The 14,128-nt window shown below is 39.4% G+C and overlaps 1 protein-coding gene across 1 annotated transcript in view; it reads left to right on the top strand.

Annotated features, from left to right (window-relative positions):
- The first annotated feature begins 8,118 nt into the window (after positions 1-8,118).
- LOC130541898 (uncharacterized) overlaps positions 8,119-14,128 on the top strand; it is a 100,739-nt gene continuing 94,729 nt past the window's right edge. Inside the window, exons 1-2 of the mRNA XM_057303475.1 lie at positions 8,119-8,195; positions 8,533-8,687. Coding sequence (XP_057159458.1) covers positions 8,119-8,195; positions 8,533-8,687 — 232 coding nt within the window. The remainder of the gene's footprint in view (positions 8,196-8,532; positions 8,688-14,128) is intronic.

The following is a 14,128-nucleotide window of genomic DNA, read 5'->3' as shown; positions in this document are numbered from 1 at the left end:
AAACATTTTCAGATTTAAAAAAATGAGAAGTTTTTTTAAACCATAAACAGATCTATACTGAAAAAGGAGAGAGAGACATCGTTGAAGAGAAAGGAAAATTACTCCAAAAGAATGGTCTTAGATCAAAGAAGTAATGGCAAGCAGGGGCGCCTGGGTGGCACAGCGGTTAAGCGTCTGCCTTCGGCTCAGGGCGTGATCCCGGCGTTCTGGGATTGAGCCCCACATCAGGCTCCTCCGCTATGAGCCTGCTTCTTCCTCTCCCACTCCCCCTGCTTGTGTTCCCTCTCTCGCTGGCTGTCTCTATCTCTGTCGAATAAATAAATAAAATCTTTAAAAAAAAAAAAAAAGTAATGGCAAGCAAAAAATTAGTAAATACATGAATAAATATAAATAGATATTGTCTCTATAAAATGTTACAAATTTATGGGGTTTTAAAAAGAGAATTAAAATTTTGACAAAATAGAAAAAAAGCTGCAGTGGGGTAATCTGAGTTAAATTGTTCTAAGATCCTAGTTCTATCTAAGAAGGGGATTATTTTATTATACATGGCAATACTTCAGAGGTAATTATGAAAATAACAGAAATAAAGTGTTTAATTTTCAAAAATAACTCAGTGAACTGATTTGACAAACAAGAAATATAGAAGAAGTAGGAAATTTAGAAATCCTAAAGAAAGAGTAAGGAAACTTTAAAACATCAAACATGAAAATGAATGTAGTGTCCACCTCAGCAGCACATGTACTGAAAAGTAATGTAAATAAATTTAGCATGGCAGTTAAAAGAGACTGCCAGATTGCTTGGAAAAAAACATACCTAAAATCTAATAACATGTAAAGGTTATAAATAAAAGAAGAAAAAGTGGGACTATATGAGGTGCCTGGGTGGCAGAGTCAGTTAAGCATCTGACTCTTGGTTTTGCTCAGGTCATGATCTCGGGGTCCTGAGATGGAGCCCTATGTGGGGTTCTGCACCCAGTACGGAGTCAGTTTGAGATTCTCTCTCTCTCTCCTGCTCATGCATGCTCTCTGTCTCCCTCAAATAAATAAATAAATCCTAAAAAATAAAGAAAAAGTTGCACCATATAAATTCTAAACTACATAGAAGCCTTAAGTTATTATCAGAAAAAAATAGATTTAGAGAAAAAAGCAGTCATTAGGGATAGGAAAGGTCATTATATGATCATAAAAGTTTAAGTTCACCCAGAATCTTAATCATAAATTTGTATGCATCTAATAATATAGCCTCAAAATCTATAAAGTGAAATTTAGTAGAACTATAGGATGAAATGGATAATTCTGTCATTGAACGGAAGATTTCAACATACTTCTTTCAATTATTGATGGGTCAAGAAAAAAGAAATTAAGATATAAAAGACTGTATAACACAATTAACCAACCCTACATCCCAAAATTGGGAAAGAAGTATTTTTCTCATGCGCAGTGCAACATTAACTGCATAATTGACCATATATAATATCTCAAAAATTTTTTAAAATTTGGTTCCTATTATGAGCTCATTCTCTTTAGACGATGCAAATTAATTAGATGTCACTAACAAAAGATACAGGAAAAAAGCCCGATTGTAAATTTAAAGCACACTACTAAGTAACTCACTTGTCAAAGGTGAAATCAGAATAGATATTTTTTAAATGCTCAGACTAGAAATGTATTGTGTAACACAGCAGAAGTGGTACTTTGAAAAATGAAAATAGCCTATATTATATTTAAAAAGAAGAAAAGCTAAAAGTTCATGAGCTACATGCCCAAATTAACAAAATATTGGAGAGTTCAGAATTAGAAAGGAACAAATCAATAAAATTATTAAAAGATAAAATATAGGACACCTGACTGGCTCAGTCGGTAGAGCATGTGGCTCTTGATCTTGGAGTTGTGATTTCCAGCCTCACATTTGGGGTAGAAGTTACAAATAAAATCTTAAAAGAATAAAATAAAATAACATCAGCAAAGCCAAAAGTTGGAATTGCCAAAACTAATAAACTTCCAACACAAGTATAAGGAAAAGGTGAGAAGGCACAAAAAATATTTGAAATAAGAATGGGGACATAGCAAAATTTCCAGGAGAATATGAAAATAATTATGCCAAAAAATTTGAGAACTTAAATGAAATGGATAAATGTCTAGAGAATTTTTCTTAACAAAACATAGTCAAGGAGACCTACAATACCCAAAGACTTCTCTAACAATTAAATAAATGGAATCAGTGGTGAAAAAAAAAATTCTTTAACAACACAGAGCCCAAATGCTTTAACAGTCAAAATCCACAGAGTCTTCAAGGTCTTTTCAGTCTTATACCATATCTTTCAAATTATAGCAAGGAACAAATTACTAACCAACTCTTTCTGTGAAGCCAATATAGCTTCACAACAAAACACAATAACCCTAAGAGAAAAAGAAAGTAAATTACAAGCCAATTTCTTTCATGAATGTAGATGCAATTAGCCTATATGAAATCATAACTAATCAAACCCAGTGACCGATAATAACACACCATGACCAAATAGAAATGCAAGGGTCATTTACAAGTACTAAATATGTAAACATCATTAACTTTTTAAACAAATTAAGATCATATCAACAGAAACAGAAAAAAACATTAGATATAAGCTAATATTAAATCATGATTTTAAAAAATTTCAAGATGCAAACAGAAGTGCACATTATCAACCTAAAACAGTATCTAGCGAAATTCTTCAGAAAACATTATTTTTAATAGGAAAAATGTTAGAAGCCTACTTTTAAAAATTAGGAAAAAGATACTGATAGATGCCTAATTTCACCACACATATTTAATACTAAAGCTAGAGAAGTAAGACAAAGAAATAAAAGATAAAGGCATATAAAATGCAAAGGCATAAAGAAAAGTCATATTTACAAAAAATATATTTGTCTACGTGAAAATCCCCAAAAGACATACAGATAGATTTAATTAAATGAGAGACTGGATATAAGATCACTATGCATAATTAAATTCATCTCTATACATTAGAAATTGATAGAAAACATTTTGAAAAAAGATACTATCTGCAATAGCAATAAAAATATTCCAAACCTAAGAAAAAGGTCTAACAAACGATACATAAGATGTATGCGGAATATTATTAATCTATAGTAAAGGTCAATGAAGAAAACATAGTTTTTAAAAAGTCTGATTTAGTCTGGGTCTCTCTACCCCCTAAAGGTGGAAACCTAAGAAAATGCCTTTTGTAAAAGGCATTTATTAAGAGTCTGAGCTTACAGGAAGGAATGAAGGATAAAGGAAGTTAAACGGGGAAGGAGAGAGAGTCAATTCAAGAATGCATTACTGAGCTGGCCATTGCTACGGGCGACTAGATATTTGCTGCCATGGAATCATCTGAAAAACTTTATGGAAAGTGTCTCAGGACCTTCCTCCCTTGTGAATGAAGGTAGTTTCATTTATCTATCGATTTCTATTCTCCAATGATCGAGGGTTGCCAAACAGGGCATAAACCATCCCGTCTTTCAGGATGTGACATGTATGTCCTGAGTGGTTTCCCACAGACATCTTGCAATAAAAAAAGACCCTGCCTACGAAGCAAAAGACTTGACATGAGATTAGGGCGAGGTGAAGCACGCTCAGATTGCACATATGTGAAGCTAGTTGAAGTTTGCATGGAATTGGTCACTGCAACTGTGCCTAGAATGAGTGGACTTGCAGAGGTGTACAAGAAGTATCCAAGACAGAGACATATACCATACTCATGGACAGGAAGAGTCAATATTGCAAATATGTCAATTCTGGGGCACCTGGGTGGCTCAGTCAGTTGGGCATCAGACTCTTGATCTCCGCTCAGGTCATGATCTCAGGATTGTGGGATGGAGCCCCCCTCACCCTTTGCCCTCCTGTGGGCTCTATGCTCAGTGGGGAGTCTGCTTCTCTCCCTCTATCCCTCTCCCCACACATGTGCGTGCTCTTTCTCTCTCAAAATGAAGAAATAAAATCTTTAAAATAAAATAAAATAAAAGATACCTGCGTAATTGGTTATCAATTCTCATTTTATTAAAAACTTAACTGCAAAAGCCTAATTTCTAAATCCTTCAGCAATAAATAGAGGGCAATATTATTAGCAACTTCGGAGAGAGAAGAGATTCTTAAAAGGATTAAGGAAAAGTAATTGATAAAAATCAACTAAATTAATGTTAAGAATAGCTGTCAATCAAAATATACCATAAATAAAATGAAAAAAACAAGACACAAATATTTTCAGATACTTTTGTAACAAACCCATATCCCTTACACAGCCTTGAGTGGAATTAGAGTCAGATATCAATCTAAAGGCAGAAAGAATCAATTCACTACCCAAGAGCAGAAACAGCTGTGTCCTTAGTGCTTCCCAACAGGGGCACTGCTGGCATCTGGGGCTGGACCATCCTTTGGTATGTAGAACTAGGCACTGCATTGCTGGAGGTTCATCCTGGCTTTCACCTCCAAATACTAATAGCAACTGTTAGTTACTGTGGCAATGAAATTGCTTTGATACATTTTAAATATTCTCAGGAATTGGGTGGTACCTGCCCTGGTTGAGAGTCAATCTGATTCTACTTGGAAAATACATTCTTTAAAAAAAAAAAAAAAAAAAAAAACAGGATAAAAATTATTCAGCCATAAAAAAGAATGAAATCTTGCCATTGATGGACCTTGAGGGCATTCTGCTAAGTGAAATAAGTCAGAAAAAGATAAATACTGCATGATCTCATTTACAGGTAGAATATAAAAAACAAAAACTAAGCTCATGGATAGAACAGATTGGTGGTTGCTTGAGGTGGGGAGTGAGGGGTGGGCAAAATGGATGGAAGGGAGTCAGAAAGTACAAACCTCCAGTTATAAAATGAGTAAGTCCTGGGGATGTCATGTACAGCATGGTGACTATAGTTAATAATACTGTATTGCCTTTCAAAGTAGGTAGGAGAATGGATCTTGTAGGTTCTCCTCACACACACAAAAATTTGTTATATGGTGATCAACGTGAACTTACTGTAGTGATCATTTTGCAATACATACAAGTATCGAATCAATATACTGTATACCTGAAGCTAACACAATGGAATGTCAATTATCCCTCAATTAAAAATTTGAAAAATTAGAAAGACAAACAGAATAAGAGGGAGAACTGAACCATATTTCAGGGCGAAGCTTCCAAGCTTGGAGTGAAGGGATGTTTGCTAGGCGTGAAGGAGGTGACTTCCACGGACTTCTACAGCATGTAGGCCTGTCTGAAGCCTCAGGAAAAAATGTGGAGGGAAGCCCAGTGCAGAAGTTTTATTTTTACCCCTGGGGCCTCAGAGGCCAACCTGGAGATCTCTATCCAGAGAGAAGGATAAGAAACAGATCTCAAGGGCACTGAACCTTTCATTGGATGATTCCTGGACGAAAACAAAGAAAACCCAAAAACATCTAAGAAAGACCATCAAGTTTTAAGAGCTAGGTTTCTCAACTTATTTATTGGACATCGAGGGAGGGATTATTGAGGGGGAAAAAAGAAGTTCCATTTCATGGCCAATCATGGCAGAAAGAATTCCAGGAGGAAGTATTAAAGTATCAACTCCCAAAAATGAAATCATGCCACATCCCTGGGGCTTAAGAAAAATGAAAAGCACATAAAAATTATAGGGCAGCCAAATTGCTGTCCCAAACGGACATAGGGACATCCTTTAATATGCCCAGAAACTATCCTTCGCTCAGATTATGGATTAACTTGTGTAATTATTATTTTTTGCACAATGATATTTAGTTCACGTAAACTCTCATAGGATGATTATATATTCACTGAATAATACCAGAGGAAACAAGGCTAAAAGCTAAAAACTATCTATAAATTCACAGGAACATAGGAGAGAGTTTTTGCTTACAAAAAAGGCCTATATGGTAAACACAAAATAAAAGAACATATACTTATTATGCACAATAATAAATAAATTATGATATGAATTGTAATATAAATATACAATAAAATAATATGTACTAGATAAAATACACATAAATAAGATGAAAAAAGTTCGTATAAGCTAACGGCATTTGTATTCAGTTATACTGCTTTTTAATCTACTGCCCATTACTTTGCTCTTCATAACTGTGTTCATCAGTCTCTGATCTCACACAACTGGATTTTTCAGAGATCCATTCACCTGCATTAAGCCACATTCATTCACTCATACATCAGCTTATTCCATAAACACTAACTCTGCCTACCATTCACCAGGCACTCAAGAAATACTCTGGAATCTCTGCCCTCAAGATTAGAGTTCATTAGGGAAGGAATCAAAACAAAACAAACACTGTAGTTGAAGATCAGGTTTTTCATAGAGAACACTGGCAGCTACATACGTGTGTAACGGGTGGGGGGCAGGTAGAGAGGCAGGTGTGGAAGTAAGGGCAGTTTAAAAGATTTCCGAGGGTGCTACTGATTTGAAGTTTGAAAGACATATGGTGGTTATCTAAGGGGAAGCATTTATGAAAAGGGAACAGCATGTACAAAGGGCCACATGCATAAAATAGTGTAAATCTCACTAGCAGGATAGCGCCGAAGCATTGGATTGGAGTGGCAGTGGGGCAAAGTTAGGGGGTGAGGGATTGGCCCCAACAAGAATTGTGTATGATAAGCTCAGACTTCCAACCTAGAACCATTCCTGGAAGGCATGGGGATCCATTAAAGGAGTTTAAATGGGAAACTGAAATGCTCTGATTCACATTTTGAAAGGTCTCTCTGCTGAGGGAATGGAGTGGGGGCTGACTCAGGACAGGGGCAACATGTAGAGGGTTTTGCAGTGATCCAGGCAAGACTCCATGAGGGCTGCAAAGCAGGCAGAGGCAGAGGATAGGATCTGAAGGGAAGAAGTCTGATAGGAAAGGTATTGAAGAGGTGGACTCCACAGACTGGCAGCTAATAGGGTTGATGGAGGTGGAGGAAAGGTAGGGGCTCTGGATAACTCACCAGGTTCTGGCTTGAATGTCACTTGCCATACAGTTGGAGAACTTTGAAAATGGGAGTAGGAAATGAAGAAGAGCGTGAGTTCAGCTGGAGATATGTTGACTTTGAGGAATCCATGAGACACCCCAGTAAGAAGAAACATTTCATAGGCAATTGAATATGTGGTATTTGCACTCAAAAACAAAGTCCAGATTCAAGATTTAAAGGTGCTTGCCTTCACAAGTATCAGCTGATGTCATAAGTTGGAGAGTAGGAAATGGAGAGAGTGAGAGGAACCAAGAGCCAAGCATGACACCAGGACAATAATATTTCAAGAACCAAGAGAGGACAAGTGGCCACAAGAGGTTAAAGGAAGCAGCTAGAGAGGAAGCAGTAAACCAACCAACAGCCATGTCACAGCCCAATGACAAGAGAAGAATGGCCACAGCAGTCGTTAAGATTAGAACATTGTTCATAAATTCTTCATTGGGCTTAGGAATCGGCAGTACATGGCAGTGCAGGGAACAATTTGGGTAAACTCATAGGACAGATTTCAGATTGTGAAGTTGAGAAGTGGGGCGAGGAGAAGGTGAAGGGGGGGGAATGGAGATTTTTACTGAACATGACTGTTCCAGAAGCTTGGTTATGCTCAAGAAGAGGCAGTGGCTAGAGGCACTCAAGAGATGAGAGAGGGCTCTTGGCCCTGTGTTTCTTCGCAGAAATCACAAATTCACAAGTACTGCAGTCAAGCATGCAAAGAAAATGTAACTTCTTATTTTCTTGTAACTAATTTAATCTTCCACTGGGCAGAGTGGAATAAACATAATAATTATAGATGTTCTCTTCTAGCTTAAATTGTCTCTTTTGGTGAGTCAGCCTCTTTCAAGTTAATGCCCTGCTCCTCCCCCAAGAAACCTTACATCAGTGGGACAAGTGAGGGGTTAACCTGTGTGAGGCACCTTTTCAAGCATTTTATAAACATTTTCTTATTTAAACTGTCACAACAAGCCTATCTTTACTTGAGAAATGAGAAAATGAGTAACTTGACCGGGCATCTAATAAATAAATGTTGGAATCAGGATTCAAGCTTGGGCGGCCTCACTTGAGAGCCTGTGCTCTTAGCCGCATTATTGGGCTGACACCAAGAAGTGGGGTGTAGAGGACTGAGAGCGATGAGTCCTCAGAGCCTCACAGTTGCTGCCGTCTGCTGGTTGCACCTGTGCCCCAGGCTGGCGAATGCTGAGCTGCGGTGGGTCCCCTCTGGTCATCAGGCCAGCAATCACTGCGAGTTTCCATGGCCCTAACTATGGCGTTCGGGCTCTCTAGTCTCCACAGACTCGGGCCCTTTTGTGCTCTGTGCAGGCTCTCTCAGCTTCCCTCTGTTCCTCTGCAAAGCATCGAAGAACACCGGGACGCCCCACGTGGACCTTACAGGGCAGGAGAACAGAGCAGGGGATTCTGCCTCAGGCACCTCTTGCTTCCATCGCCAGGCACCATCTCCTTCACACCTCACTCGGCACAGCCCCCGCGGCGTCCTCCCCCCGCAGCAGTCCCTTCATCTGTGGTTCTGCTTTCTGTAATTTCAGTTGCACACACTCAGCCGAGGTCCAGAAGCGGGTGCTCCTCCTTCTGACAGAGCGTCAGAAGGTCAAGAGTCGCCTCGTCTTACGTCACGACCTGCGTCACTCGCCTCTTCCTCTCCTCGTGTGGCTTTTATCATCTCCCAGCATCACAGGAAAGGGTGAGTCCACCACGATAAGACATTTTGAGAAAGATACCACATTCACAGACCAGTTATTACAGCGTGTTGTTATAATTGTTCTATTTATTATGGGCTATTGTTAATCCCTTACTGTGCCTGGTTTATAAAGTCAGCCTTATCGGGGGTGTGTATGTAGAGGAAAAAACATGGTCTGTATAACGTTTCGTGCTGTCCACGGTTTCAGGCAGTCACTAGGGGTCTGGGAACGTATCTCCCAGGGGTAAGAAGGAACAACCGTAATACCCACCATCGCCGTCCTGTCTTCCTCTCACTCTGCCACTTCAGCTCTCAGGTTAAAAGGGAAGTATTTCTCCTTTCTCTTGGTCTCCAATTCTGATTTCCAGCTACACTTTGTGTGGGATCATCAACCACATTGTTATGTTAATGGAGCTGAAGACGCTTAGAAAAGGAATGCCCTTCTCACCAAAGCCTGGGTTTTAAAATTATTGCTTCAGCTACCTCTCAAGAAATTCAGCTTTGTGACTAAAGCTGATCTGTCCTATCTTTGTTCTAGGCAAAATCGTCCCCTTATTTTGTGGGGCGATGGGCTTCAAGGCCCATCGGTAGACCTAGGAAGCTGGAAGGGGACATGATGTGAAGGCGAAATTAAAGGGCATTGATTTAATACCTTCAAGATATTACCAGCAGATATGTGCCTAAAAACCTTCCTTAGGGTTATAAACAACTGTAAGTAAATTCTTACTCCCCTCTCCTTGAGGCTGTTCTTTCTTTGAGCCTGGGGAGCTGGTCTTGTATTTGGTCACAGATCTGCCTTAAAGAGGGCTATAATTTTATTATAGCCCTCTTTAATTTTTGCAGCCGGCATAGGAGAGACTCAAGCTTGTCAACATTTTGCATCTTGAGAAAAAAAGATTATTGTAACAGGTTCTTTTATTTCGGACCAGAGCTGAGTTGGGTGTCTACTTTAATGAGTCATACACAAATGAGAAATTTAATACTACATAAGCAAATATTTTCATTACATAAAGAAGACATATTTTCCTTGCAGGAGTTCAGCTTACAGATTTAGAGACTAATAAAAGAACTGCTGGTATTATTTACATCAGTAACACAGATATTCTAGCTTTAAAAGGTAACATTCATAATTATTATGAGCTGACTCCTCTATCTGCTTTAACGAACGCTTGCATGAATTATATGTATCTATGTGCAGTTGGTTATCAACCAACATATCTCATTGCTGATGCTTCTAACGTAAGTCAGAAAATCATCCACAGGCTTGTACAGATTAACAAGTGAAGCAGTAAGACTCTAATAGATTAGCATAGAAGAAACATGATCAGACATTTCATAAGAGAAAAAAAAACCAGTGATAAATACACAGGGAAATAGCTTTTTTCACACTGAAGAAGAGCAGACATCTTTTTGCGATCATATGATAGTCATACACTTGGGCGCCAAGTAATCCCAATCCCAGGAATTTACCTTTATGAAATTATCCAAAATAAGGAAGAAATGGGGGTACAACCATCACGATTTGGAATTGGTCATCTTTTTCTGTAAAAGGCCAGATAATAAATATTTTAGGATGTGTGGGCCATTTGGTTTCCATTGCAACCGCTCACCTCTGCCATTATAGGAAGAGAGCAGCCATTGATGGTATGTAAGTGAGTACGTGTGGCTGTGTTCCGATGAAACTTTATTTACAAAAATAAGTAGTGGATAGGATTTGGCCTGTGGCCTAAACCCAGCTTCACAGTGTTGTTTATTAATGGCAAGTGAGTGAAAAAATCTAAACAAAAGTCTCAACAATTGGAACATAGTTTCATAAAATAAGATAATCCACTCAATGGTTTATTGTGCAGCCGTTGCGATAACAACTATAAAAATTGTGGGAGCATGGGAAATGTTAAGTAAAAACCAGGACCAAAAATTATATACACAGCAAGATGATAAACATATAAGATTCTGCCTGTAGAAGGATGGAGGCTGGAAAGGAATACATAAAAGGTGCAAATAATTGTTTGCCACGGTCGATGAGATGTCAAGCTGATTTTCATCACCGGTATTAAAAATTTACTTAAGAAGTAACACAAACTTTAAACACTCACAGCTATCTAGCATTGCGGTCATCACACAGCATCTGCCCTTTGGTTAGAAAAAGTGCTAGGCAAACAAGGCAGGGGTTTTAGGTAGCAAGGAAATTCTAGGGTGATCCTGTGTAGTTTCACTGCCGTAGAGGCATTCCTAATGCTGGCCCAGCCCCTCACACACCGCCTACACTGGCCACGCAGAATCAGATGAAAACAATCTGCATGACTTACACAAATCGTATGCACTACCGTGAAACCAGCTCAAGGGGACTCTCAAGCTCATGGTAGATGAATGACATTGTCATCATGGAGGCCGGTAGTCCATATATTTTAGATCTAATTCTTGTTGCACATGCTGGAGGCCTTTCTTTAACCAAATCTCATATTCGTCAGCGATTGAGCTTAGCTTGAAATCATAATCATAAAATCTTTATACTGCTATATACTGCTGAATACTGCTTGCTATGTTTTTGCTATCTCCTGTGCTCTACTGAACGCATTGTTAAAAGATATTGGGAAATTTTAGTATAATTCTTGATTTATCATGACACATTAAAATTATATGTAACTGTTCTATACTTTGATGGTGAAGAGCATGGACCTGGATCCACAGTCTGGATTTAAAGTCCAATTCCTTAACTTACTAGATGTATGAACTTAGGCAGATTTATTAACTTCCCCATGCCCCCAGGTTCCTCATCTGCAAAATGGGTGTAATAGCAAAACTACCTCCTCGGGTTGTTCTAAAGATTAAATGAATTACCACAATGTAAATTGCTTAGCATGTAGTTTGGTATACTCAGTAATACGAGGACTGCTTAGCCTGTAGTTTGGTATACTCAGTAACACGAGGACTGCTTAGCGTGTAGTTTGGTATACTCAGTAATACGAGGACTGCTTAGCGTGTAGTCTGGTATACTCAGTAACACGAGGACTGCTTAGCGTGTAGTTTGGTATACTCAGTAATACGAGGACTGCTTAGCCTGTAGTCTGGTATACTCAGTAATACGAGGACTGCTTAGCGTGTAGTCTGGTATACTCAGTAATACGAGGACTGCTTAGCCTGTAGTCTGGTATACTCAGTAACACGAGGACTGCTTAGCATGTAGTTTGGTGTACTCAGTAACACGAGGACTGCTTAGCATGTAGTTTGGTATACTCAGTAACAAGAGGACTGCTTAGCATGTAGTTTGGTATACTCAGTAATACGAGGACTGCTTAGCCTGTAGTTTGGTGTACTCAGTAATATGAGGACTGCTTAGCCTGTAGTTTGGTGTACTCAGTAACACGAGGACTGCTTAGCCTGTAGTTTGGTGTACTCAGTAATATGAGGACTGCTTAGCGTGTAGTTTGGTATACTCAGTAATACGAGGACTGCTTAGCATGTAGTCTGGTATACTCAGTAACACGAGGACTGCTTAGCGTGTAGTTTGGTATACTCAGTAACACGAGGACTGCTTAGCGTGTAGTTTGGTATACTCAGTAACACGAGGACTGCTTAGCGTGTAGTTTGGTATACTCAGTAACACGAGGACTGCTTAGCGTGTAGTTTGGTATACTCAGTAACACGAGGACTGCTTAGCGTGTAGTTTGGTATACTCAGTAACACGAGGACTGCTTAGCGTGTAGTTTGGTATACTCAGTAACACGAGGACTGCTTAGCGTGTAGTTTGGTATACTCAGTAACACGAGGACTGCTTAGCCTGTAGTTTGGTATACTCAGTAACACGAGGACTGCTTAGCGTGTAGTTTGGTATACTCAGTAACACGAGGACTGCTTAGCGTGTAGTTTGGTATACTCAGTAACACGAGGACTGCTTAGCGTGTAGTTTGGTATACTCAGTAACACGAGGACTGCTTAGCCTGTAGTTTGGTATACTCAGTAACACGAGGACTGCTTAGCGTGTAGTTTGGTATACTCAGTAACACGAGGACTGCTTAGCGTGTAGTTTGGTATACTCAGTAACACGAGGACTGCTTAGCCTGTAGTTTGGTATACTCATTAACACGAGGACTGCTTAGCCTGTAGTTTGGTATACTCAGTAACACGAGGACTGCTTAGCCTGTAGTTTGGTATACTCAGTAACACGAGGACTGCTTAGCGTGTAGTTTGGTATACTCAGTAACACGAGGACTGCTTAGCGTGTAGTTTGGTATACTCAGTAACACGAGGACTGCTTAGCGTGTAGTTTGGTATACTCAGTAACACGAGGACTGCTTAGCGTGTAGTTTGGTATACTCAGTAACACGAGGACTGCTTAGCGTGTAGTTTGGTATACTCAGTAACACGAGGACTGCTTAGCGTGTAGTTTGGTATACTCAGTAACACGAGGACTGCTTAGCGTGTAGTTTGGTATACTCAGCAATACGAGGACTGCTTAGCGTGTAGTTTGGTATACTCAGTAACACGAGGACTGCTTAGCCTGTAGTTTGGTATACTCAGTAACACGAGGACTGCTTAGCGTGTAGTTTGGTATACTCAGTAATACAAGGACTGCTTAGCCTGTAGTTTGGTATACTCAGTAATACGAGGACTGCTTAGCGTGTAGTTTGGTATACTCAGCAATACGAGGACTGCTTAGCATGTAGTTTGGTATACTCAGTAACACGAGGACTGCTTAGCCTGTAGTTTGGTATACTCAGTAATACGAGGACTGCTTAGCGTGTAGTTTGGTATACTCAGTAATACGAGGACTGCTTAGCGTGTAGTTTGGTATACTCAGTAATACGAGGACTGCTTAGCATGTAGTTTGGTATACTCAGTAATACGAGGACTCAGGATTTGCGAATACTCAGCAATTATCTATTATTCTTTTGAGAGATTATATTCCACTGATATTTTTTTTTAAGATTTCATTTTTAAGTAATCTCTACACCCAACACGGGGCTAGAATTTACAACCCCAAGATGAGGAGTCGCACGCTCTACCAACTGAGCCAGCCAGGCGCCCCTGATATTTTATTTCAAATCACTGTTGTTTATAGAATTTTATTTCCCCACTCTATTTACATTATTTTATCCTCAGGCAGCACATAAAAATTATGCCAACTTCCTAAACAGACAGTGGTTCAATATCACATCTCAGAATCTATAGCATTGTAAGAAGTGCAATGAAAAAAAATTAGATTTACTGTGGTAATAATCTTAATTTCACCGTTCCTCCACGAGCACTGTTTATCTCAAAGCAATGCTGGTAACCAGCCGCCAATAGGTGTCCAAGAAGGTGTAAGGTGGCAAAAGTCATCTGGGGCCCTCAGTGGGAGTTGTGTGGGAGACGGCAGGTCCCATAGGTCATTTCTAGGAAGCTGATGGAAAATTTGTCTTGGGATCTGCGCTGTCAGACAAAAACAAAGATCCGATGAAGCA

The sequence above is a fragment of the Ursus arctos genome, unplaced genomic scaffold (genome assembly GCF_023065955.2).
Source record: "Ursus arctos isolate Adak ecotype North America unplaced genomic scaffold, UrsArc2.0 scaffold_27, whole genome shotgun sequence".
In the NCBI taxonomy this organism is placed as follows: Eukaryota; Metazoa; Chordata; class Mammalia; order Carnivora; family Ursidae; genus Ursus; species Ursus arctos.
The sequence above is the reverse complement of the archived record's forward strand: the minus strand, read 5'-3'. Positions and strand labels throughout refer to the sequence as shown.